The 19851-nt window shown below is 43.4% G+C and overlaps 1 protein-coding gene across 2 annotated transcripts in view; it reads left to right on the top strand.

The window, feature by feature from the left end:
• Positions 1 to 14310, top strand: part of LOC129859692 (vang-like protein 1) — a 52209-nt gene extending 37899 nt beyond the window's left edge. Inside the window, exons 6-9 of one of the 2 annotated variants that reach the window (XM_055929764.1) lie at positions 6448 to 6581; positions 8475 to 8622; positions 10691 to 10931; positions 11170 to 14310. In XM_055929764.1, the coding sequence (XP_055785739.1) occupies positions 6448 to 6581; positions 8475 to 8622; positions 10691 to 10931; positions 11170 to 11430 (784 nt within the window). In that variant the 3' untranslated portion in view covers positions 11431 to 14310. Of the gene's footprint in view, positions 1 to 6447; positions 6609 to 8474; positions 8623 to 10690; positions 10932 to 11169 lie in introns of both variants that reach the window. The other variant, XM_055929763.1, reaches the window with a different exon arrangement.
• Positions 14311 to 19851: the final 5541 nt, after the last annotated feature.

The raw sequence follows: 19851 nt of genomic DNA, 5'->3' as shown, positions 1-19851 counted from the left end.
CTCCCTGACTCTGTCTGCAACAGTTAAGTTAGCGCCCCGCTCTTCTTAACAAATGACACAAGCCCTGAGGAGGAGGGAAGGGGAAGGGAGGAGAAGGGAAGGGGAAGGGAGGAGAAGGGAAGGGGAAGGGAAGGGAAGGGAAGGGGAAGGGAAGGGGAAGGGAAGGGGAAGGGAGGAGAAGGGAGGAGAAGGGAAGGGGAAGGGAAGGGGAAGGGAGGAGAAGGGGAAGGGAGGAGAAGGGGAAGGGAGGAGAAGGGGAAGGGAGGAGAAGGGAAGGGGAAGGGAGGAGAAGGGGAGGAGAAGGGAAGGGGAAGGGAGGAGAAGGGAAGGGGAAGGGAGGAGAGTGGAGGAGAAGGGGAAGGGAGGAGGAGGGGAAGGGAAGAGAAGGGGAAGGGAGGAGGAGGGGAAGGGAAGAGAAGGGGAAGGGAGGAGAAGGGGAGGGGAGGAGAGAAAGATGTAAAGGAAGAGAGAGCCCTTTGAATTGAATAGCATTGAGACAGGATTCAGTGTCAAATAAGAGGGGGGGATAGTTTTTCTAGAGCGAGGGAACTGTAAACTAGTCAGTTGAGCCGTGAGGATTGACCCTGTACTGCTGTAGGCCTGTGAAAAGCTGCTTGCATCTGCTGCTGCTCTCAGTGGGCCGAATGCAGTTACAACGCAGAGGAACTGGGGTCTGACTGTGTCTCAGCAGCGTACTAACAGGGCTTGATTGGATCAGTAGGCTACAATAAGCTACAGCAGAAAATTATCCCTGGCATTTCTAGATCAAAACCCTAACGGTCAACCTGGACCTGTGTAAAGGCACGTAGACAAAATGAATACACATGCTTAATGAATTGGTATTGTGTAGCTGGCTAATCAGCACTGGTACATTGATCACTTGACTACATGTCTACATAGCCAATGGCTTAGAGATGGGTTCAGGCCATACTCGGGTGCTACGTAATGAATTGCTGAAGCACAAGAATAGAACACATATGAAAAGTCTCAACTGGTGAAATATTGCTGTCTTTGAGAGGTAAGACATGGCATGTTGTGCCGGGACATGACGTCCATGCTGCAGCAGCAATAGGAAGTAGTCTCTCTCTCTACCTCAGCGCCTCTCTCCCAGCAGCGCTGTGAGGTTCTGTTCTGTGTTTATTTGACAGAGCCTAGGCAGCAGGGATATGGCCCTGTGTTCAGGGGGGCGGGTAATGATAACATGATGGTTCAAAGTAACAGTTTCTCTCTCTCACACACACAACACAACACAACACAACACAACACAACACAACACAACACACCACAACACACCACACCACACCACACCACACCACACCACACCACACCACACCACAACACAACACAACACAACACAACACATAAATCTCTATCTCAAGGAAAAAAATAAACGTACATTTTTCAGGACCCTGTCTTTCAAATATAATTTGTAAAAATCCAAGTAACTTCACAGATCTTCATTTGTAAAGGGTTTAAACACGGTTTTCCATGCTTGTTCAATGAACCTTAAACAATTAATGAACATGCACCTGTGGAACGGTCGTTAAGACACTAACAGCTTACAGACAATTAAGTTATGAATCACAGTTATGAAAACTTAGGACACTAAAGAGGCCTTTCTACTGACTCTGAAAAACACCAAAAGAAAGATGCCCAGGATCCCTGCTCATCTGTGTGAACGTGCCTTAGGCATGCTGCAAGGAGGCATGAGGACTGCAGATGTGGCCAGGGCAATAAATTGCAATGTCCGTACTGTGAGATGCCTAAGACGGCGCTACAGGGAGACAGGACGGACAGCTGATCGTCCTCGCAGTGGCAGACCACGTGTAACAACACCTGCACAGGATCGGTACATCCGAACATCACACCTGCAGGACGGGTACAGGATGGCAACAACAACTGCCCGAGTTACACCAGGAACGCACAATCCCTCCATCAGTACTCAAACTGTCCGCAAACTGATGACATCCTCTCTCATGTGGTACCCTTCCTGCAGGCTCATCCTGACATGACCCTCCAGCATGACAATGCCACCAGCCGTACTGCTCGTTCTCTGCGTGATTTCCTGCAAGACAAGAATGTCCGTGTTCTGCCATGGCCAGCGAAGAGCCCGGATCTCAATCCCATTGAGCACGTCTGGGACCTGTTGGATCGGAGGGTGAGGGCTAGGGCCATTCCCCCCCCAGAAATGTCCGGGAACTTGCAGGTGCCTTGTTGGAAGAGTGGGGTAACATCTCACAGCAAATCTGGCGCAGTCCATTAGGAGGAGATGCACTGCAGTACTTAATGCAGCTGATGACCACACCAAATACTGACTGTTACTTTTGATTTTGATCCCACCTTTGTTCAGGGACACATTATTCCATTTCTGTTAGTCACATGTGTCTGGAACTTGTTCAGTTTATGTCTCAGTTGTTGAATCTTGTTATATTCCTACAAATATTTACGCAGTTGACAGTGAGAGGACGTTTCTTTTTTTGCTGAGTTTATATATATATATATATATATATATATATATATATATATATATATATATATATATATATATATACTGCTCAAAAAAATAAAGGGAACACTTAAACAACACAATGTAACTCCAAGTCAATCACACTTCTGTGAAATCAAACTGTCCACTTAGGAAGCAACACTGATTGACAATACATTTCACATGCTGTTGTGCAAATGGAATAGACAAAAGATGGAAATTATAGGCAATTAGCAAGACACCCCCAAAAAAGGAGTGATTCTGCAGGTGGTGACCACAGACCACTTCTCAGTTCCTATGCTTCTTGGCTGATGTTTTGGTCACTTTTGAATGCTGGCGGTGCTCTCACTCTAGTGGTCGCATGAGACTGAGTCTACAACCCACACAAGTGGCTCAGGTAGTGCAGTTCATCCAGGATGGCACATCAATACGAGCTGTGGCAAAAAGGTTTGCTGTGTCTGTCAGCGTAGTGTCCAGAGCATGGAGGCGCTACCAGGAGACAGGCCAGTACATCAGGAGACGTGGAGGAGGCCGTAGGAGGGCAACAACCCAGCAGCAAGACCGCTACCTCCGCCTTTGTGCAAGGAGGTGCACTGCCAGCGCCCTGCAAAATGACCTCCAGCAGGCCACAAATGTGCATGTGTCTGCTCAAACGGTCAGAAACAGACTCCATGAGGGTGGTATGAGGGCCCGACGTCCACAGGTGGGGGTTGTACTTACAGCCCAACACCGTGCAGGACGTTTGGAATTTGCCAGAGAACACCAAGATTGGCAAATTCGCCACTGGCGCCCTGTGCTCTTCACAGATGAAAGCAGGTTCACACTGAGCACATGAGCACATGTGACAGACGTGATAGAGTCTGGAGACGCCGTGGAGAACGTTCTGCTGCCTGCAACATCCTCCAGCATGACCGGTTTGGCGATGGGTCAGTCATGGTGTGGGGTGGCATTTCTTTGTGGGGCTGCACAGCCCTCCATGTGCTCGCCAGAGGTAGCCTGACTGCCAATAGGTACCGTGATGAGATCCTCAGACCCCTTGTGAGACCATATGCTGACACATGCACATTTGTGGCCTGCTGGAGGTCATTTTGCAGGGCTCTGGCAGTGCACCTCCTTGCACAAAGGCGGAGGTAGCGGTCGTGCTGCTGGGTTGTTGCCCTCCTACGGCCTCCTCCACGTCTCCTGACGTACTGGCCTGTCTCCTGGTAGCGCCTCCATGCTCTGGACACTACGCTGACAGACACAGCAAACCTTTTTGCCACAGCTCGCATTGATGGGCCATCCTGGATGAACTGCACTACCTGAGCCACTTGTGTGGGTTGTAGACTCCGTCTCATGCTACCACTAGAGTGAGAGCACCGCCAGCATTCAAAAGTGACCAAAACATCAGCCAAGAAGCATAGGAACTGAGAAGTGGTCTGTGGTCACCACCTGCAGAATCACTCCTTTTTTGGGGGTGTCTTGCTAATTGCCTATAATTTCCATCTTTTGTCTATTCCATTTGCACAACAGCATGTGAAATGTATTGTCAATCAGTGTTGCTTCCTAAGTGGACAGTTTGATTTCACAGAAGTGTGATTGACTTGGAGTTACATTCTGTTGTTTAACCTTTCTAAGATCAGCGTGGCGCTAGCGGCACACCCCCCCCCCCCCCCCCCACTGAAAAACCAGTGCCGCGAAATTCAAAAAAAATATTTTTTTTAAATATTTAACTTTCACACATTAAAGTCCAATACAGCTAATGAAAGACACAGATCTTGTGAATCCAGTCAACATGTCCGATTTTTAAAATGTTTTACAGGGAAGACACAATATGTAAAGATGTACATCTATTACCTAAAAACACATTAGCATAATCCACCATCTTTTATTTGTCCACCAACACCAGTAGCCATCACCAATTCGGCTAAACTAAGATATTTATAGCCCCTAACCAACAAAAAAACTCATCAGATGACAGTCTGATAACATATTTATGGTATGGGATAGGTTTTGTTAGAAAAAAGTGCATATTTCAGGTAGATGGCATAGGTTACAATTGCACCCACCGTCACAAATGGAATAGAAAAACTACATTGAGCAACGTGTTTACCTACTTACTAATCATCAAACATTTCGTAAAAATACACAGCATACACTAATCGAAAGACACAGATCCTGTGAATACAGACAATATTTCAGATTTTCTAAGTGTCTTACAGCGAAAACACAATAAATCGTTATATTAGCATAGCACATAGCACATAGCAGCCCAGCATTGATTCTAGCCAAAGTGAGCGATAACGTCAACATCGCCAAAAATATATAAATTTTTTCACTAACCTTCTCAGAATTCTTCAGATGACACTCCTGTAACATCATATTACACAATGCATATAGAGTTTGATCGAAAACGTTTATATTTAGCCACCAAAATCATGGTTAGACAATGTGAAATGTAACTCAGCTGGTCAGAATATGTCCTTGCGCCACTTAGACAGTGATCTACTCTTATACATAAATACTCATAAACGTGACTAAAAAATATAGGGTGGACAGGGATTGATAGACAATTTAATTCTTAATACAATTGCGGAATTACATTTTTTAATTTATCCTTACTTTTCAATACAGTTTGCGCCAAGCGAAGCTACGTCAAAAAACATGGCGTCCTAAGCCACTAAAATGTTTCGACAGAAACACGATTTATCATAATAAAAATGTCCTACCTTGAGCTGTTCTTCCATCAGTATCTTGGGCAAAGGATCCTTTCTTGGGAGTAAGCGTCTTTTGGTGGAAAGCTGTCCTCTTGCCATGTGGAAATGCCAACTGCGTTCGGGATGAACTGAAAAGCGTGCCCAACTATTCACATCGTTTCAAAAATAAATGTCCCAAAATCGCACTAAACGGATATAAATTGCTATAAAACGCTTTAAATTAACTACCTTATGATGTTTTTAACTCCTATAACGAGTGAAAAGATGACCGGAGAAATATAACAGGCTAAACTAACGCATGGAACAGGTGCGGGCCGGTGTCCTCTAGGCGCATGACGCAGCTCCAAAAGAATGACTAGCCTCAGGGTTTTTTCATTTGTAGTGCCTGTGAACGCGCAATCGACCCCATTGGAATCGTCATCACGTAAAGGCATCCAGGGGAAGACGTAAGAAGTGTCCGTATAGTCATAGCAATGACAGTGCCCTTTTAACTGACTTCAGAACAGTGGCCAACATTTCTCAAATCTGACTCCATGTCAGGGAAATTGCTGTAGAATGGGCTCTGTTCCACTTAGAGACAAAATTTCAACTCCTATAGAAACTATAGACTGTTTTCTATCCAATAATAATAATAATATGCATATTGTACGATCAAGGATTTTGTGGGAAGCCGTTTCAAAAATTACCCAATTAGCATAAATAGTCTAAACAGCGCCCCCATCCCCAACAGGTTAAGTGTTCCCTTTATTTTTTTGAGCAGTGTATATACACTGCTCAGTGTATATATACTGGTACTTATCCTTCCAACTGTGAAAGGTTACTTTCTTTCAACTGTGAAAGGTTACAGTGTATATACACTGCTCAAAAAAATAAAGGGAACACTTAAACAACACAATGTAACTCCAAGTCAATCACACTTCTGTGAAATCTGGGAAAGTTTAAGTGTTCCCTTTATTTTTTTGAGCAGTGTATATATATATGTGTGTATATATATGTATATGTGTGTGCGTGTGTGTCACCCCCATCTTCTCCCCTCAGTATCAGACATTGCAGCGTCTGGTTTTCCTGTTTTTATCGATTGTGTGTATATATTTTTTTCACGGTTTATTTAACTGAGACATGCATTATTCATTTTATTTTTTTGATATTTTTTTTATAGTCGTGGATTTTATTAGCTGATTATTAGCATATTTTTTTTAAACTTCTATGTCCAGGTTCCAAGTAAATCTCAAATTCTCATTATTCTTCGTCTCTGTGTGTGCGCAGTATTCAGCGGGCAGCATTGGCCATCATAGAGAACTACTACAGGGACTTCTCTGTCCACAACCCGGCCCTACTCACCGCCTCTAAGTCCCGGGCCGCTAAGCACCTGGCCGGCCTCAAGGTCTATAATGTGGATGGTGAGTTCCCGGCAACCCCCGCTACTGGTGAGTGCATGGAGACTCCTTGGGTTTATCTATACATGTTCTCTTATCTGTCCTTTGAGCTTGATGTTTGACTCTCTCCTCTCCTCGGTTGCTTTCTAACACCCAGAGGTCTTTAAAGCTAAACTGAAATCTTACCTTTTGGACAGTAAGTTCAGTAGTTCTCTAGAATAACTCTCTCACTAAAACCCTGCATCTCTGAACACTGTCTGAACTCACTGACTAACCCGCCTCTCTCACTGGAGCTGCACACCAAACCAATCCCCTTGCACACCACTTTAATCGGCATGCCTCATTGTTTTAGAGTCAAAGCAAATGTTCAGCTAAAAGTGAAAATGTATAACATTAGTAAATAGAAGCAGCGATAAATAGTCACAAGGTCAATGTCGATAGTGACATCACATGCGTTGGGTGTGGCCTACACAAGTGAGTTAAATCATTTCACAGCTGTGTCTGTTTCTGATATGGAATAATAATTTGTTGAATTTGTAAAGTCAGCTCTGGGCAAGAGCGAAATCTAATAGGATATCTGGAGAGAGGGAAATTAAATAAATGCGTTTGTTTGAACATGTTTTGAAGTGAAGATGCATCATGAGTACTCAAGAAATCTCCTTCTCCGTCTTCCCCATAAGTGTACCGCACCTCCACCCCGCCCCCTTGTTCTCTCTCTGCTTCTCTCGCTCATTGCCTCTCTCTCTCTCTCTCTCTCTCTCTCTCTGGCTCTTGCGCTCTCCCTCTCTCTTCTATCTCTGCCACCCTCCTCTCCATCCCTCCCTCAACCCTCCAGTAGCGCTCAGAGATGAGACAGACAGCAGTGTTAAATCAATAGCTATACTGCCCACTCTGTCGCTCTCCTCTCGTTCCCCTCATTGAGGAGCTGGTCTCTGGGGAGTGTCATCACAGTAACTGCAGCAGGGACAGTAACATAGGGAAGTCTGGGAGAGAGACTATCCTCCCTCCATTATCCATGACCAAGATCCATCACCTAACCACTAAGCATGGTAGAGGCTGTTAGAACACACACTTCAGATGAGTTGGCAGGAGACATGGCTTTGCTGAAATGAATCATGATACTCATAGACAGCCACCCTTAATTCCCAATGTTTAGCTTTTCAGTACTATATTTTATACAGAAATGCACATGTACAGACCCACAGGGCTCTCCTTTATATCAAGCAAACTGTGTTCTTTTGATCACTAGGGAATTCTTCTGGTATTAACCCCCCAACAAAAAATCTCTCTTTTGGGTTGGTAAGTTGACAGTTTCATGACCTGACTGGCAGTGCAAACATGGCTGCCGTTTCTCAGACTGGAGAAATAGGGCATGGATATATAATGAAATTCTCCCGTCCCGAACCGCTAGCCTACCCTACATTAATACTGCAGCAGCTCCAGCCCTCTTTTAGCCCCTATTAACATGAGCCGTCGCTCTCTTGCATATTAACTCTCATAATGACATGCGCATGACATTCAACTTTTGAAGTTGGCCTGGGAAGTTTATTAAGACGGACACTCAGCACCGCCCAAAGACACAGAGAGGCAGAGCAGCAGAGAACCCGGAATAACTGAATGTTAAACAGTGGCTGCGTGGGTGTGGTGGTTTGAACTTGGAACATGCATTTTCAACTATACAGATTTTTGTTGATGACTACAGTGTTCCGTCCTTTATGATTTGAGGTTTTACTACTATTCAAAGACGCAAAGAAGTGTTTTTTTTAAGAAGTGTCTATATGTCTGTCTTACGCTGAGTATAGGGCATGTTTGTTAGTGTGGAGATATCTTGACACTCTGACTTTGCAAGATTCTGTATCAATGGAAGTAATGAACACCTGTATTAACCTAACATCCCTCTGTTGTCTGCCTCCCTAGGCCCTGGGAACAACGCAGCGACTGGATTGGCCCACTCCCAGTCTCGGGCTATGATTGCCGCTGCCGCCCGCCGCCGAGATACCAATCACAACGAGCTGTACTACGAGGAGGCGGAGCACGAGAGACGCGTCCGCAAACGCAAGGCCCGGTGAGAGACAGGTTTGGGGGGGTTTTCGACTGTTTGATAAATGAATGGAAGGACACATTGGGATTGTTTTTGTACGTATTTGTGGTAAAGGAGCCGTTTGGACTTACCAAGCAAACAGATACTAAAGTATGTCTCATCTCTTTGGTTTGATATTAGATTACATTTACATATGAATCACTAAGCAGACACTCTTATCCAGAGCAACTTGTAATTAGTGCATTAATCTTAAGATAGCTAGGTGAGAGACAGTTGTAGTAAGAACGTTTTCCCTAAATAGAGTACCAGTAAAAAGTTTGGACACACCTACTCATTCAAGGGTTTTTCTTTATTTGTACTATTTTCTACATTGTAGAATAATAGTGAAGACATCTAAACTATGAAATAACACATATGGAATCATGTAGTAACCAAAGAAGTGTTAAACAAATCAACATTTATTCTAGATTCTTCAAAGTAGCAACCTATGCCTTGATGACAGCTTTGCACACTCTTCGCATTCTCTCAACCAGCTTCACCTGGAATGCTTTTCGAACAGTCTTGAAGGAGTTCCCACATATGCTGAGCACTTGTTGGCTGATTTTCCTTCACTCTGCAGTCTATCTCATCCCAAACCATCTCAATTTGGTTGAGGTCAGGTGATTGTGGAGTCCAGGTCATCTGATGCAGCACTCCATCACTCTCCTTCATGGTCAAATAGTCCTAACACAGCCTGGAGGTGTGTTGGGTCATTGTCCTGTTGAAAACAAATTATAGTCCCACTAAGCGCTATCCAGATGGGATTGCATATCGCTGCAGAATGCTGTGGTAGCCATGCTGGTTAAGTGTGCCTTGAATTCTAATAAATCACAGACATTGTCACCAGCAAAGCACCATCACAACACCACCTCCATGCTTTACGGGCGGAACCACACATGCGGAGTTCACCTACACTGCGTTTCACAAAGACACAGCGGTTTGAACCAAAAATCTCAAGTTTGGACTCATCAGACCAAAGGACAGATTTTCACCGGTCTAATGTCCATTGCTCGTGTTTCTTGATGCAAGCAAGTCTCCTCTTCTTATTGGTGTCCTTTAGTAGTGGTCTCTTTGCAGCAATTTGACCACGAAGTCTGTTCACGCAGTCTCCTCTGAACAGTTGATGTTGAGATGTGTCTGTTACTTGAACTCTGTGAAGCATTTATTTGGGCTGCAATTTCTGAGGCTGTTAACTCTAATGAACTTATCCTCCGCAGCAGAGGTCACTCTGGGTCTTCCTTTCCTGTGTCCGTCCTCATGAGAGACAGTTTTATTGTTGCGCTTGATGGTTTTTGCGACTGCACTTGAAGAAATTTCTAAAGTTCTTGACATTTTCCGGATTGACTGACCTTCATGTCTTAAAGTAATGATGGACTGTCATTTCTCTTTGTTTAATTGAGCTGTTCTTGCCATAATATGGACTCGCTCTTTTACTAAATAGGGCTATCTTCTGTATACCACCCCTACCTTGTCACAACACAACTGATTGGATCAAACACATTAAGAAGGAAAGAAATTCCACAAATGAACTTTAAACAAGGCATACCTGTTAATTGAAATGCATTCCAGGTGACTACCTCATGAAGCTGGTTGAGAGAATGCCAAGAGTGTGCAAAGCTGTCATTAAGACGAAGGGTTGCTATTTTGAAGAATCTAAAATATATTTTTATTTGTTGAACAATTTTTTAATTACTACATTATTCCATGTGTGTTATTTCATAGTTTTGATGTCTTCACTATTATTCTACGATGTGGAAAATAGTAAAAATTAAGAAAAACCCTTGAATGAGTAGGTGTGTCCAAACTTTTGACTGGTACTGTAGTTATCAGCTAATTCCGTGCTGGTAAGAAAAGACAAGTGCAGGTTTTTGTTTTATTTCTATATTATTTTTTATTTATTACTCCTATGCCATGTAAAGACTTTTTAGATGTTTCCAAAGCCGCTGTAGTAGAAGTATACACACCATATGTGCTGAACAACCACATTGTGCTGAACAACCACATTGTGCTGAACAACCACATTGTGCTGAACAACCACATTGTGCCCTCCTAGCCTGGTGGTGGCGGTAGAAGAGGCCTTCACACACGTCAAGCGCATGCAGGAGGATGAGCAGCAGCAGAAGAAAGCCCCCGGGGACGTGATGGACCCGCGCGAGGCCGCCCAGGCCATCTTCCCCTCCATGGCCCGCTCCCTGCAGAAGTACCTCCGCACCACCAGGCAGCAGCACTGCCACAGCATGGAGAGCATCCAGCAGCACCTGGCCTTCTGCATCACCAACAACATGACGCCCAAGGTGACCAAGTGTTCTGATCGGTGGAGGCTGGTGGGAGGAGAAATTGGAGGAGGAGCGGATTGTAGTGGCTGGAATGGAATCGTTTAGTATTCCATTCCAGCCATTACAATGAGCCCGTCCACCAACTTAAGGTGACATCACCCACTGGTTTTGACCAACTCCTTTGAGTGGCACCTTACTTGTATAGTAGTAACAAATAATTATGTTATTGGGAAAGTGCTAACTCCTCTCCTCATAGGCCTTCCTGGAGAGTTACCTGACCCCCGGGCCCACCCTGCAGTACGGCCGCGAACGCTGGCTGGCCCGGCAGTGGACTCTGGTCAGCGAGGCGTCGGTCACCAGCGGCCTCAAGGAGGGCGCCATCTTCCTCCTCAAGTGCATAGACTTCAGCCTGGTGGTGACGGCCAAAAGGATCCCCTACATCCAGCTTTCAGAGGAGTTCATCGACCCCAAGTCGCACAAGTTTGTCCTGCGGCTACAGTCAGAGACCTCTGTGTAGAATTGGACAACTGTTTTTACCACCACGCACCTTCTTTTTTTTTTTTTTTTTTCAAAATAGTTTTATTTTGGGTTTGCGGTTTTATTTTATTTTGGGATTTTTTATATATTATGTATGAATATATGTTACACACACGTTGGAAAATATTGTCCTTTTTTATCTATGGTTTACCTGGTTTGAGTTCATAAAAAAAAGATATACACCGGTGATGAATTTGACTTGTCTTGCATACATACACACACAGAAGATTGAACTGAACTCTGTGGAGATGAAGCTATAGATGAACAATGTGTGCACGCAACTGCATATGTGTCAATATCTATGAACACCGTTGTTCCACCTCAAAGACTGATGCAGAGCTCAAGACGAGGAATTGTTTTAATTCCATGACTCAAGACAGAAAGTTGAGACTTTTTTGGGGGAGGGACATCTCACCGAGGAGTCAAATGACACTACTGTTGCCATGGACATTCCTTCATTCCCCCTCGGCTAAACCACTACAGATGGTGAACTGCCACTATTTAACTTCTGGACAAAATATATCTTTTAACACAAACCGTCTCAGGCCTGTCTGCTGTTCTGAAACTATAGCTACTTAATTTACATGTTTTTGCGTTACATGCACATGTTCTCTACATCTATATTGATTATGTATAAACACATTGTGATATAATGGTGTTTAAGTCTATGCGTACTGGGTCAATCTCCCTCCCATTTCCTTATATCCAGATCTGTGGATGTACAGAGTAAGACATGAATATCAGTAGCATTCGTTGTTATTCTGATTGTAAACAAAACCCTTGTTTTAGCTGTTATAGGTGATTGTTAAATAGATATTCGAATTCAATGCCAATTTATACGATTAACCCCAAGGCTGAAGGCCTTAAATCTCCAAGGGATCTGTTCAAAAAATATTTTTAGGCCTCAAAGTGTGTACTGTAGTACGGCTTATGCGTACAGCAGCACTTTCCCAGGTGCGATGTCGCAATACAACAGCATGTTGTACATCTCGTCCACAAGCCAGCTCTCTCTCTGTAACAGAAGGTTATTCTGTACCATACAGGACTATTTTCTGTTATAAGTACTGCTGTCAACATGGGGGCTCAGAATGGTCGAACCATATCCCAAATTAACAGATACCAATATACACTCATGGCTGGTTTGTAAAGCAGAGCTCTTCAAATGTTTAAAACCCAAAGTCGCCCATATTAGGAGTCCCATAGGATCCTTATTGCTGATGTAACTCAATATTTACAGCGTCTGTAATGGGTTTTGTAGATGTGCTGCTGTCTCGTTCCCCTTTTCAATTTTAAATGGGAGGTTCACACTTCCCAGCTTAGTCATATTTTGATAAAGAGTCCATTAAGGACCTTATATTTGCTGAAACTTAACAGTTACCTTTTTATAAAGCAACACACATGCCCCGCATATATCTCTTCTCAGGGTTCAGGCTTTCACTTCTATCACACTTTGCATGATGGAGCACTCCACGAGAGAAAATACACAGATACAACTAATGTATGACACTGATTTGGACCACAGCCTCAATCTGCCTGTGTACCTTGTACACGGTACGCAGAACTCTATTCTGCAGCTCTTACCATTTAAGGTCTAAGTGATTAATTAAGCTAAACGCCTCTTGAAATGGTGAGTACAGTATGAGGTGGTGAAGAGGAGCCTCCCTTGTAACTCACCCGTCTGGTTAGTCTCCTATTACAATGTCATCAAGCGAGATATCATGTTGAGCCGTGAATCTGGGGACCTGATAGCTTTGAATCTGTTCCTTATTAAAAAAGGATGAACATAACAATCCCTAATAACATCAGAATCCTATATTCTCCACCTAGTGAATGTGGGTGGCAGATTGAGATCCATCCAGGATGAGTTGTTTGAGGTGATCAGGATCCTATTTACGTAAAATCCCCATGTAGAATGGGCTTCTAAGGCTTGTAGAGGTCCTCCACGGTATTACAGCTCTGCATGTCATTCATAAAAAACAAAATTGTCCGTCAGCGCCACCTGGCAGACAAACCAGAAGGTGTCAGACTTTTGTCTGGCAAGGGGTTACTGTTGATGGGTGCTGACACATTTTCACACATTCACAAACAAACGCATGATGCAGTGTCCAGTTATAGACAAACCATTTTTAATGATTAGCATGTGGCTCATTAAAGCCACTTGGAAATGCAATTCTCTGTTTTCTCGTCATGAAAACAAACATATTTTTATACTTATAGCACGGAGTCTTTTGTACCCAAAATTGATGGACTTTGTATGAACCCCAACTCCTGTGACTGTGCCTCTTGTCTTTACACTGTATGTATTTATGTAGCTAAGCGTGTGCATATGCCATTCCCTTATCACATGCTCAGCCACCCCTGTATTGACTGCCCCTGTATTGACTGCAGGTTGACGTTTATTGGGATTAGTCTTGCCCTGTTGGCAGAACTGAGCAATTTCCACTGGATGTGCTAGCGGAAAAGTCAAAATTTTAAGTATGGGAAGAATTCATGAAAACAAACATTTGCTTTTTGTTCTTAATTTAAGGTTAGTGTTAGCGGTGTGGTTACGATCATGACTGTGGCTGTGCCAGGTTGTGACCACTCTGTAGAGCTACCTCCAGTACATGAGTCTTCCCAATAAATGCTAACCTGCGTATTGACCTCTGTCATGGTTTGCTGGCCTGGTCACAGATCTGTTTGTGCTGTTACTGCCAGGTTAGCAGAACCTGGCAGTAACTGATCTGCGACCAGGCTAAAGGTTACCCATACTGTAGAACTCTGCTTGTTACTGACCTGACATCGCATTGTAACCAATGTGTCAATTTCACTATACAACAGGCATTTGTGTAAAATAAACATTTGTATGAACATTTGTTAACTGGCTCTAAGAAAGACTTTTTCAAGCATTCCATTGAAATGATATTTTTTTGGTACCATACAACTATGTCCTAAGCATGTCTGTGGTCCTGTGGTGTTTGTGGGTAACACATTGAGTGCCATTGGTACTAAGAAATCCCTTGTATTGACTGTCACCCAGGGATAGAAAGTGAAATGACCATTACTTGTTGCCTCTTCTGTGAAGGCTCAATGAGGAGCTGTCAGTGTGTATAATTGTCTAGACTAGAGTTCCACTACTTTATAAATTAATACAGTGTAGCCAGACTAACCACATGTACCACAGTGTGTTGTTATGACCTATTAACTGTCAAACCCCAATTTTAAACATTCTGCTCTGTCATCGCCCATTAACAGTTTGATCCTGCTATATGAGCCAAATGTCAGCTTTTTGGGTTATTTTGGGGCTGGCTGGTTGTTGTCATGGTGCCCATAGTAATTGGCTTGCTGTCAGGCTCTCAGTGGGGCGCCACACAGCCTTGTGGGTAAATGAATGTGTGCATCGGCGACGCACGCGACCTCATCCCCCGAAAACTAGCTGCGGGCCCACCTGTCACTACTCATCTATCACCGGTTTAATCCTCGCTTCTCCTTCGCTCTCGAGAGGAGCCACAGAAATACATTGTCAGAGTGTGGAGAGGAAATGAGAAGCATTTGCATCTAAATGGAATGTTTTTTTTTTCTCATACTTTCCCTCGTTTGGTTTTGTAATGACTTGGTGATGTGTGCTGGCCTGGCTGTGTGCAGACCGACTGAAGCAGAGGGGAGAGATCAGTGGTATTTTGTTCTCACAGCCTGCTCTGAGCCAGGCCTTTTGGGCTTTGGGCTCTGCTGAACAAGATCAGTTCTGGGTAGGGCAGATCTATAGTACTACCCTGTACTCACAGAGTCTGGCGAAGCTCTCCTGACCAAGGAGCTTGACTCTGAAACACATCAGGAATACGTACTGAAAGGTCCAATGCAGCTGTTTTTATCACAATATCAAATCATTTCTGGGTAACAATTAAGTACCTTACTGTGATTGTTTTCAATTAAAATGGTCGAAAAGAAACAAAAATAGCTTCTTAGGAAAGGGCAATTTCTCAAGCAAGAATTTAGCTGGGATTGTTTGGGAGTAGTCTGTGAGGGGAGGGGAAAACGGAAAATGAGCTGTTATTGGCAGAGGTTAGAAACTCTTATTGGTCTATTAAATGAGTATGTTGCTTTTTCACAACCAAATCAATTTTATGTCAATTCCATGTTATCGAAGGGTCCAGACACTTTTTTGCGATTTCACTTGTTTTTGAGAAACGTACACCAAGCAGCAATTCACTTCCTCATTTCACTATGGGGGCTCTGAAAAAACATGAACAAATTCTACAAAAACATTCAGAACTTTATCCACAACATTATATTCTGTTTTGTTGCGACTCGAGGGATTACCTCTCCTTCCATTCGAGCAGCAGGCTACACGGAGAATGGAACAGCTGGGTAAGGGAAACGGCATAAAATGGAATAGAATATAACGTTGTGGGTGAAGTTCGGAATGACAATTTCATGTGTACAATATCTAAACACCTGCATCACTATACTGAGCATTTGCGTTTCAAAAAATACATATTTGGGTGTTTTTGTAGCATTTGTTCATGCTTTTTTAGAGGCCCAGTACTGCACAACGAAGATGAGGAAGTGAATCGTTGCTTGGGGTAAGTTTCTAAAAAAACAAGTGAAATCACCCAAAACAATCTGAAACATTACAATTACATGAATTGAGATTTGGTTGTAAAAAAAGCCAACTTCTTCTTTAACTATATAATTTACTGCATCCCACCAAAACAGGCTGAAATTTCAATTTGTCTTTTCAAGTAGAGCTTACACTAAAATAGCATCATTTTCACAATGTCATGGTATTATTCCAACCTTATCGTGTGGAAATATATAATAAACACAGGAAATCACATTTTTGAATGCACTGGGCTGTTAAATGTGCACTAATAGTGGCAGGTGCACATACAGTGCCTTCGGAAAGAATTCAAACCCCTTGACTTTTTCCACATTTTGTTACATTACAGCCTTATTCTAAAATTGATTAAAGTGTGAGAAAGCAAAGACAGTTTGACATTTTTGTTAATTTCTTAAAAATTAAAAAAACTCATCACATTTACATAAGTATTCAAACCCTTTACTCGGTATTTGGTTGAAGCACATATGGCAGCGATTACAGTCTCTTTGGGTATGACGCTACAAGCTTGGCATGCCTGTATTTGGGGAGTTTTTCCATTCTCTGCAGATCCTCTCAAGCTCTGTCAGGTTGGATGGGGAGCGTTGCTGCACAGCTATTTTCAGGTCTCTCTAGAGATGTTTGATCGGGTTCAGGTCCGGGCTCTGACTGGGCCACTCAAGGACATTCAGAGACTTGTCCCGAAGCCACTCCTGCATTGCCTTGGCTGTGTGCTTAGGGTCATTGTCCTGTTGGAAGGTGAACCTTTTCCCCAAATCTGAGGTCCTGAGCGCTCTGGAGCAGGTTTTCATTGAGGATCTCTCTGTACTTTGCTCCGTTTATCTTTGCCTCGATCCTGACTAGTCTCCCAGTCCCTGCCGCTGAAAAACATCCCCACAGCATGATGCTACCACCACCATGCTTCACCGTAGGGAGGGTGCCAGGTTTTCTTCAGATGTGACGCTTGGCGTTCTCCCGTCTCCACAGAGGAACTCTAGAGCTCTGTCAAAGTGACCATCATGTTCTTGGTTACCTTCCTGAACAAGGCCCTTCTCCCATGTTTGCTCAGTTTGGCAGAGTGGCCAGCTCTAGGAAGATTCTTGGTGGTTCCAAACATCTTCCATTTAAGAATGATGGAGGCCACTGTGTTCTTCGGGACCTTCAATGCTGCAAATATCTGTTGGTACCCTTTCCCAGATCTGTGCCTTGACACAATCCTATCTCAGAGCTCTGCGGACAATTTCTTTGACCTCATGGCTTGGTTTTTGCTCTGATATGCACTGTCAACAGGTGTGTGCTTTTCCAAATCATGTCCAATCAATTGAATTTGCCCCAGGTGGACTCCAATCAAGTTGTAGAAACATCTCAAGGATGATCAATGAAACAGGATGCACCTGAGCTCAATTTCGAGTCTCATAGCAAAGGGGCTGAATACTAATGTAAATAGGCTATTTCTTATGCAGGTGCTTCTACACCTGTTTGGGGTTTTGCTGTTGCTGTTTGGGGTTTTAGGCTGGGTTTCTGTACAGCACTTTGTGACATCAGCTGATGTAAGAAGGGCTTTATAAATACATTTGATTGAAATTTGATTTCGTATTTTTAATACATTTGCTAAAATATCTAAAAACCTGTTTTCGCTTTGTCATTATGGGGTATTGTGTGTAGTTTGTTGAGGAATTGGTTTTATTTAATCAATTTTAGAATAAGGCTATGACGTAACTGAATCTGAATACTTTCCGAAGGCACTGTAACTCCTGTGTGGCGCAGCGGTCTAAGGCACTGCATCTAAGGCACTGCATCTAAGGCACTGCATCTAAGGCACTGCATCTAAGGCACTGCATCTAAGGCACTGCATCTAAGGCACTGCATCTAAGGCACTGCATCTAAGGCACTGCATCTAAGGCACTGCATCTAAGGCACTGCATCTAAGGCACTGCATCAGTGCAAGAGGTGTCACTATAATCCCAGGCTGCGTCACATCTGGCTGTGATTGGGAGTCCCATAGGGCGGCGCTTAATTGGCCTAGTGTCGTCCGGGTTTGACTGGGGTAGGTCGTCATTGTAAATATGAAATTGTTTTTAACTGACTTGCCTGTTTTAATTTTTTACATTTTTTATAAATAAATAGTGAGGTCAGATCTCACACTGCCAGCCAGAGTCCTAACCAGCATCCTCTCTGGCTATACACTTCTCACTATGAATTATTCAAACCGTCCTGAATAATGCAACATCGTTAGTGCTTCTAATGCAGGCTGGGAAGCACAGGCAGCCCACCCTGCAACCGCACACAATTTTAACACACGCACGCACGCACGCACGCACACACACACACACACACACACACACACACACACACACACACACACACACACACACACACACACTCTGGGTGAATCGGTGTTACTGGGTATAAATGAATAATGAGAGATTCACTTAAAATCACCTCCCTCCAGCTACTCATATGCTGTGGTATGCAGACAGTATGTTTGGATTATGGCAAAATACATAAATATGCCATGCTATGGCTGAAGGGATGTGGTGGAGGTGCTAAGAGGTTGTATCCGTAGGCGACAGGACAGATCACTGCATGTTCTCCCTGCCCCATGGGAACCGGGGAGTGAAAACACTTAAGACCAGAATGAGTGTGTGAATTATGGTTGTGGCCCCCAGTGAGAGTCTCCAGGGCCTTCAGTTTTATTGATACCCGTGTCACGACAAAACGTGATGATGTTCAACATGAATAATGGCTGAAGTAAATGCAAAGAGCGGCTGGCATGTAGTTCAGGGGTTGGGTTATTCAGTGACCAGCACAAGCTCCATGGAAGATGGGGACTAAGAAAGGATTTGGTCGAGAAGGGATACAGCTTTTATTAAAATTGACTTTTCGTAGCTGGTATAGCAGAACTTACACAGCAGGTTAGGAGAATTAATGTTTCAGGTTAGGAGAATTAGGTTAATGTTAGGAAAAGTTTTTTTAAATTTAATTTAATTTTAGTGTTAGCTATAATCCCTTCTAGACATGACCCTTAGAAAGAGGATAAGAGTGGGTAATGAATGAGGCCCAGGATGGAGATGACCTCTATCAGCTCAACAATGTGGCCCTAAAACGTGTTCGTTTTTTTGTGGGGAACTTAGAGGGAGGTTTATTACAGGTGCAAAATCAAAGAAAAAGAGACGATTGATTGAGGGGGAGAGTTAAGGAGCCTCTGTAATGATAGGGGTCTGAAGCTCTCTCTCACTCACTCACTCACTCACACACACACACACACACACACACACACACACACACACACACACACACACACACACACACACACACACACACACACACACACACACACACACACACACACACACACACACACACACACACACACACACACACACACACACAGTACCCAGTTGTCATACTTGAGTAAAAGTAAAGATACCTTAATAGAAAATGACTCAAGTGAAATACTACTTGAGTAAAAGTCTAAAAGTATTTGTTTTTAAATATACTTAAGTATCAAAAGTTAGAGTAAAAAAACAAATAATTTCAAATTCCTTATATTAAGCAAACCAAAACGGCACTATTTTCTTGTTTTTGGAATTTACGGATAGCCAGGGGCACACTCCAACACTCAGACATCCTTTACAAATGAAGCATGTGTGTTTTGTGAGTCCGCCAGATCAGAGACAGTAGAGATGACCAGGGATGTTCTCTTGATAAGTGCCTGAATTGGACCATTTTCCTGTCCTGCTAAGCATTCAAAATGTTACGAGTACTTTTGGGTGTCAAAGAAAATGTAAAAACGACATTATTTTCTTTAGGAATGTAGTGAAG

This window comes from Salvelinus fontinalis, chromosome 7, assembly GCF_029448725.1.
Source record: "Salvelinus fontinalis isolate EN_2023a chromosome 7, ASM2944872v1, whole genome shotgun sequence".
Classification (NCBI taxonomy): Eukaryota; Metazoa; Chordata; class Actinopteri; order Salmoniformes; family Salmonidae; genus Salvelinus; species Salvelinus fontinalis.
This window is presented reverse-complemented; position numbering and strand designations above follow the sequence as displayed.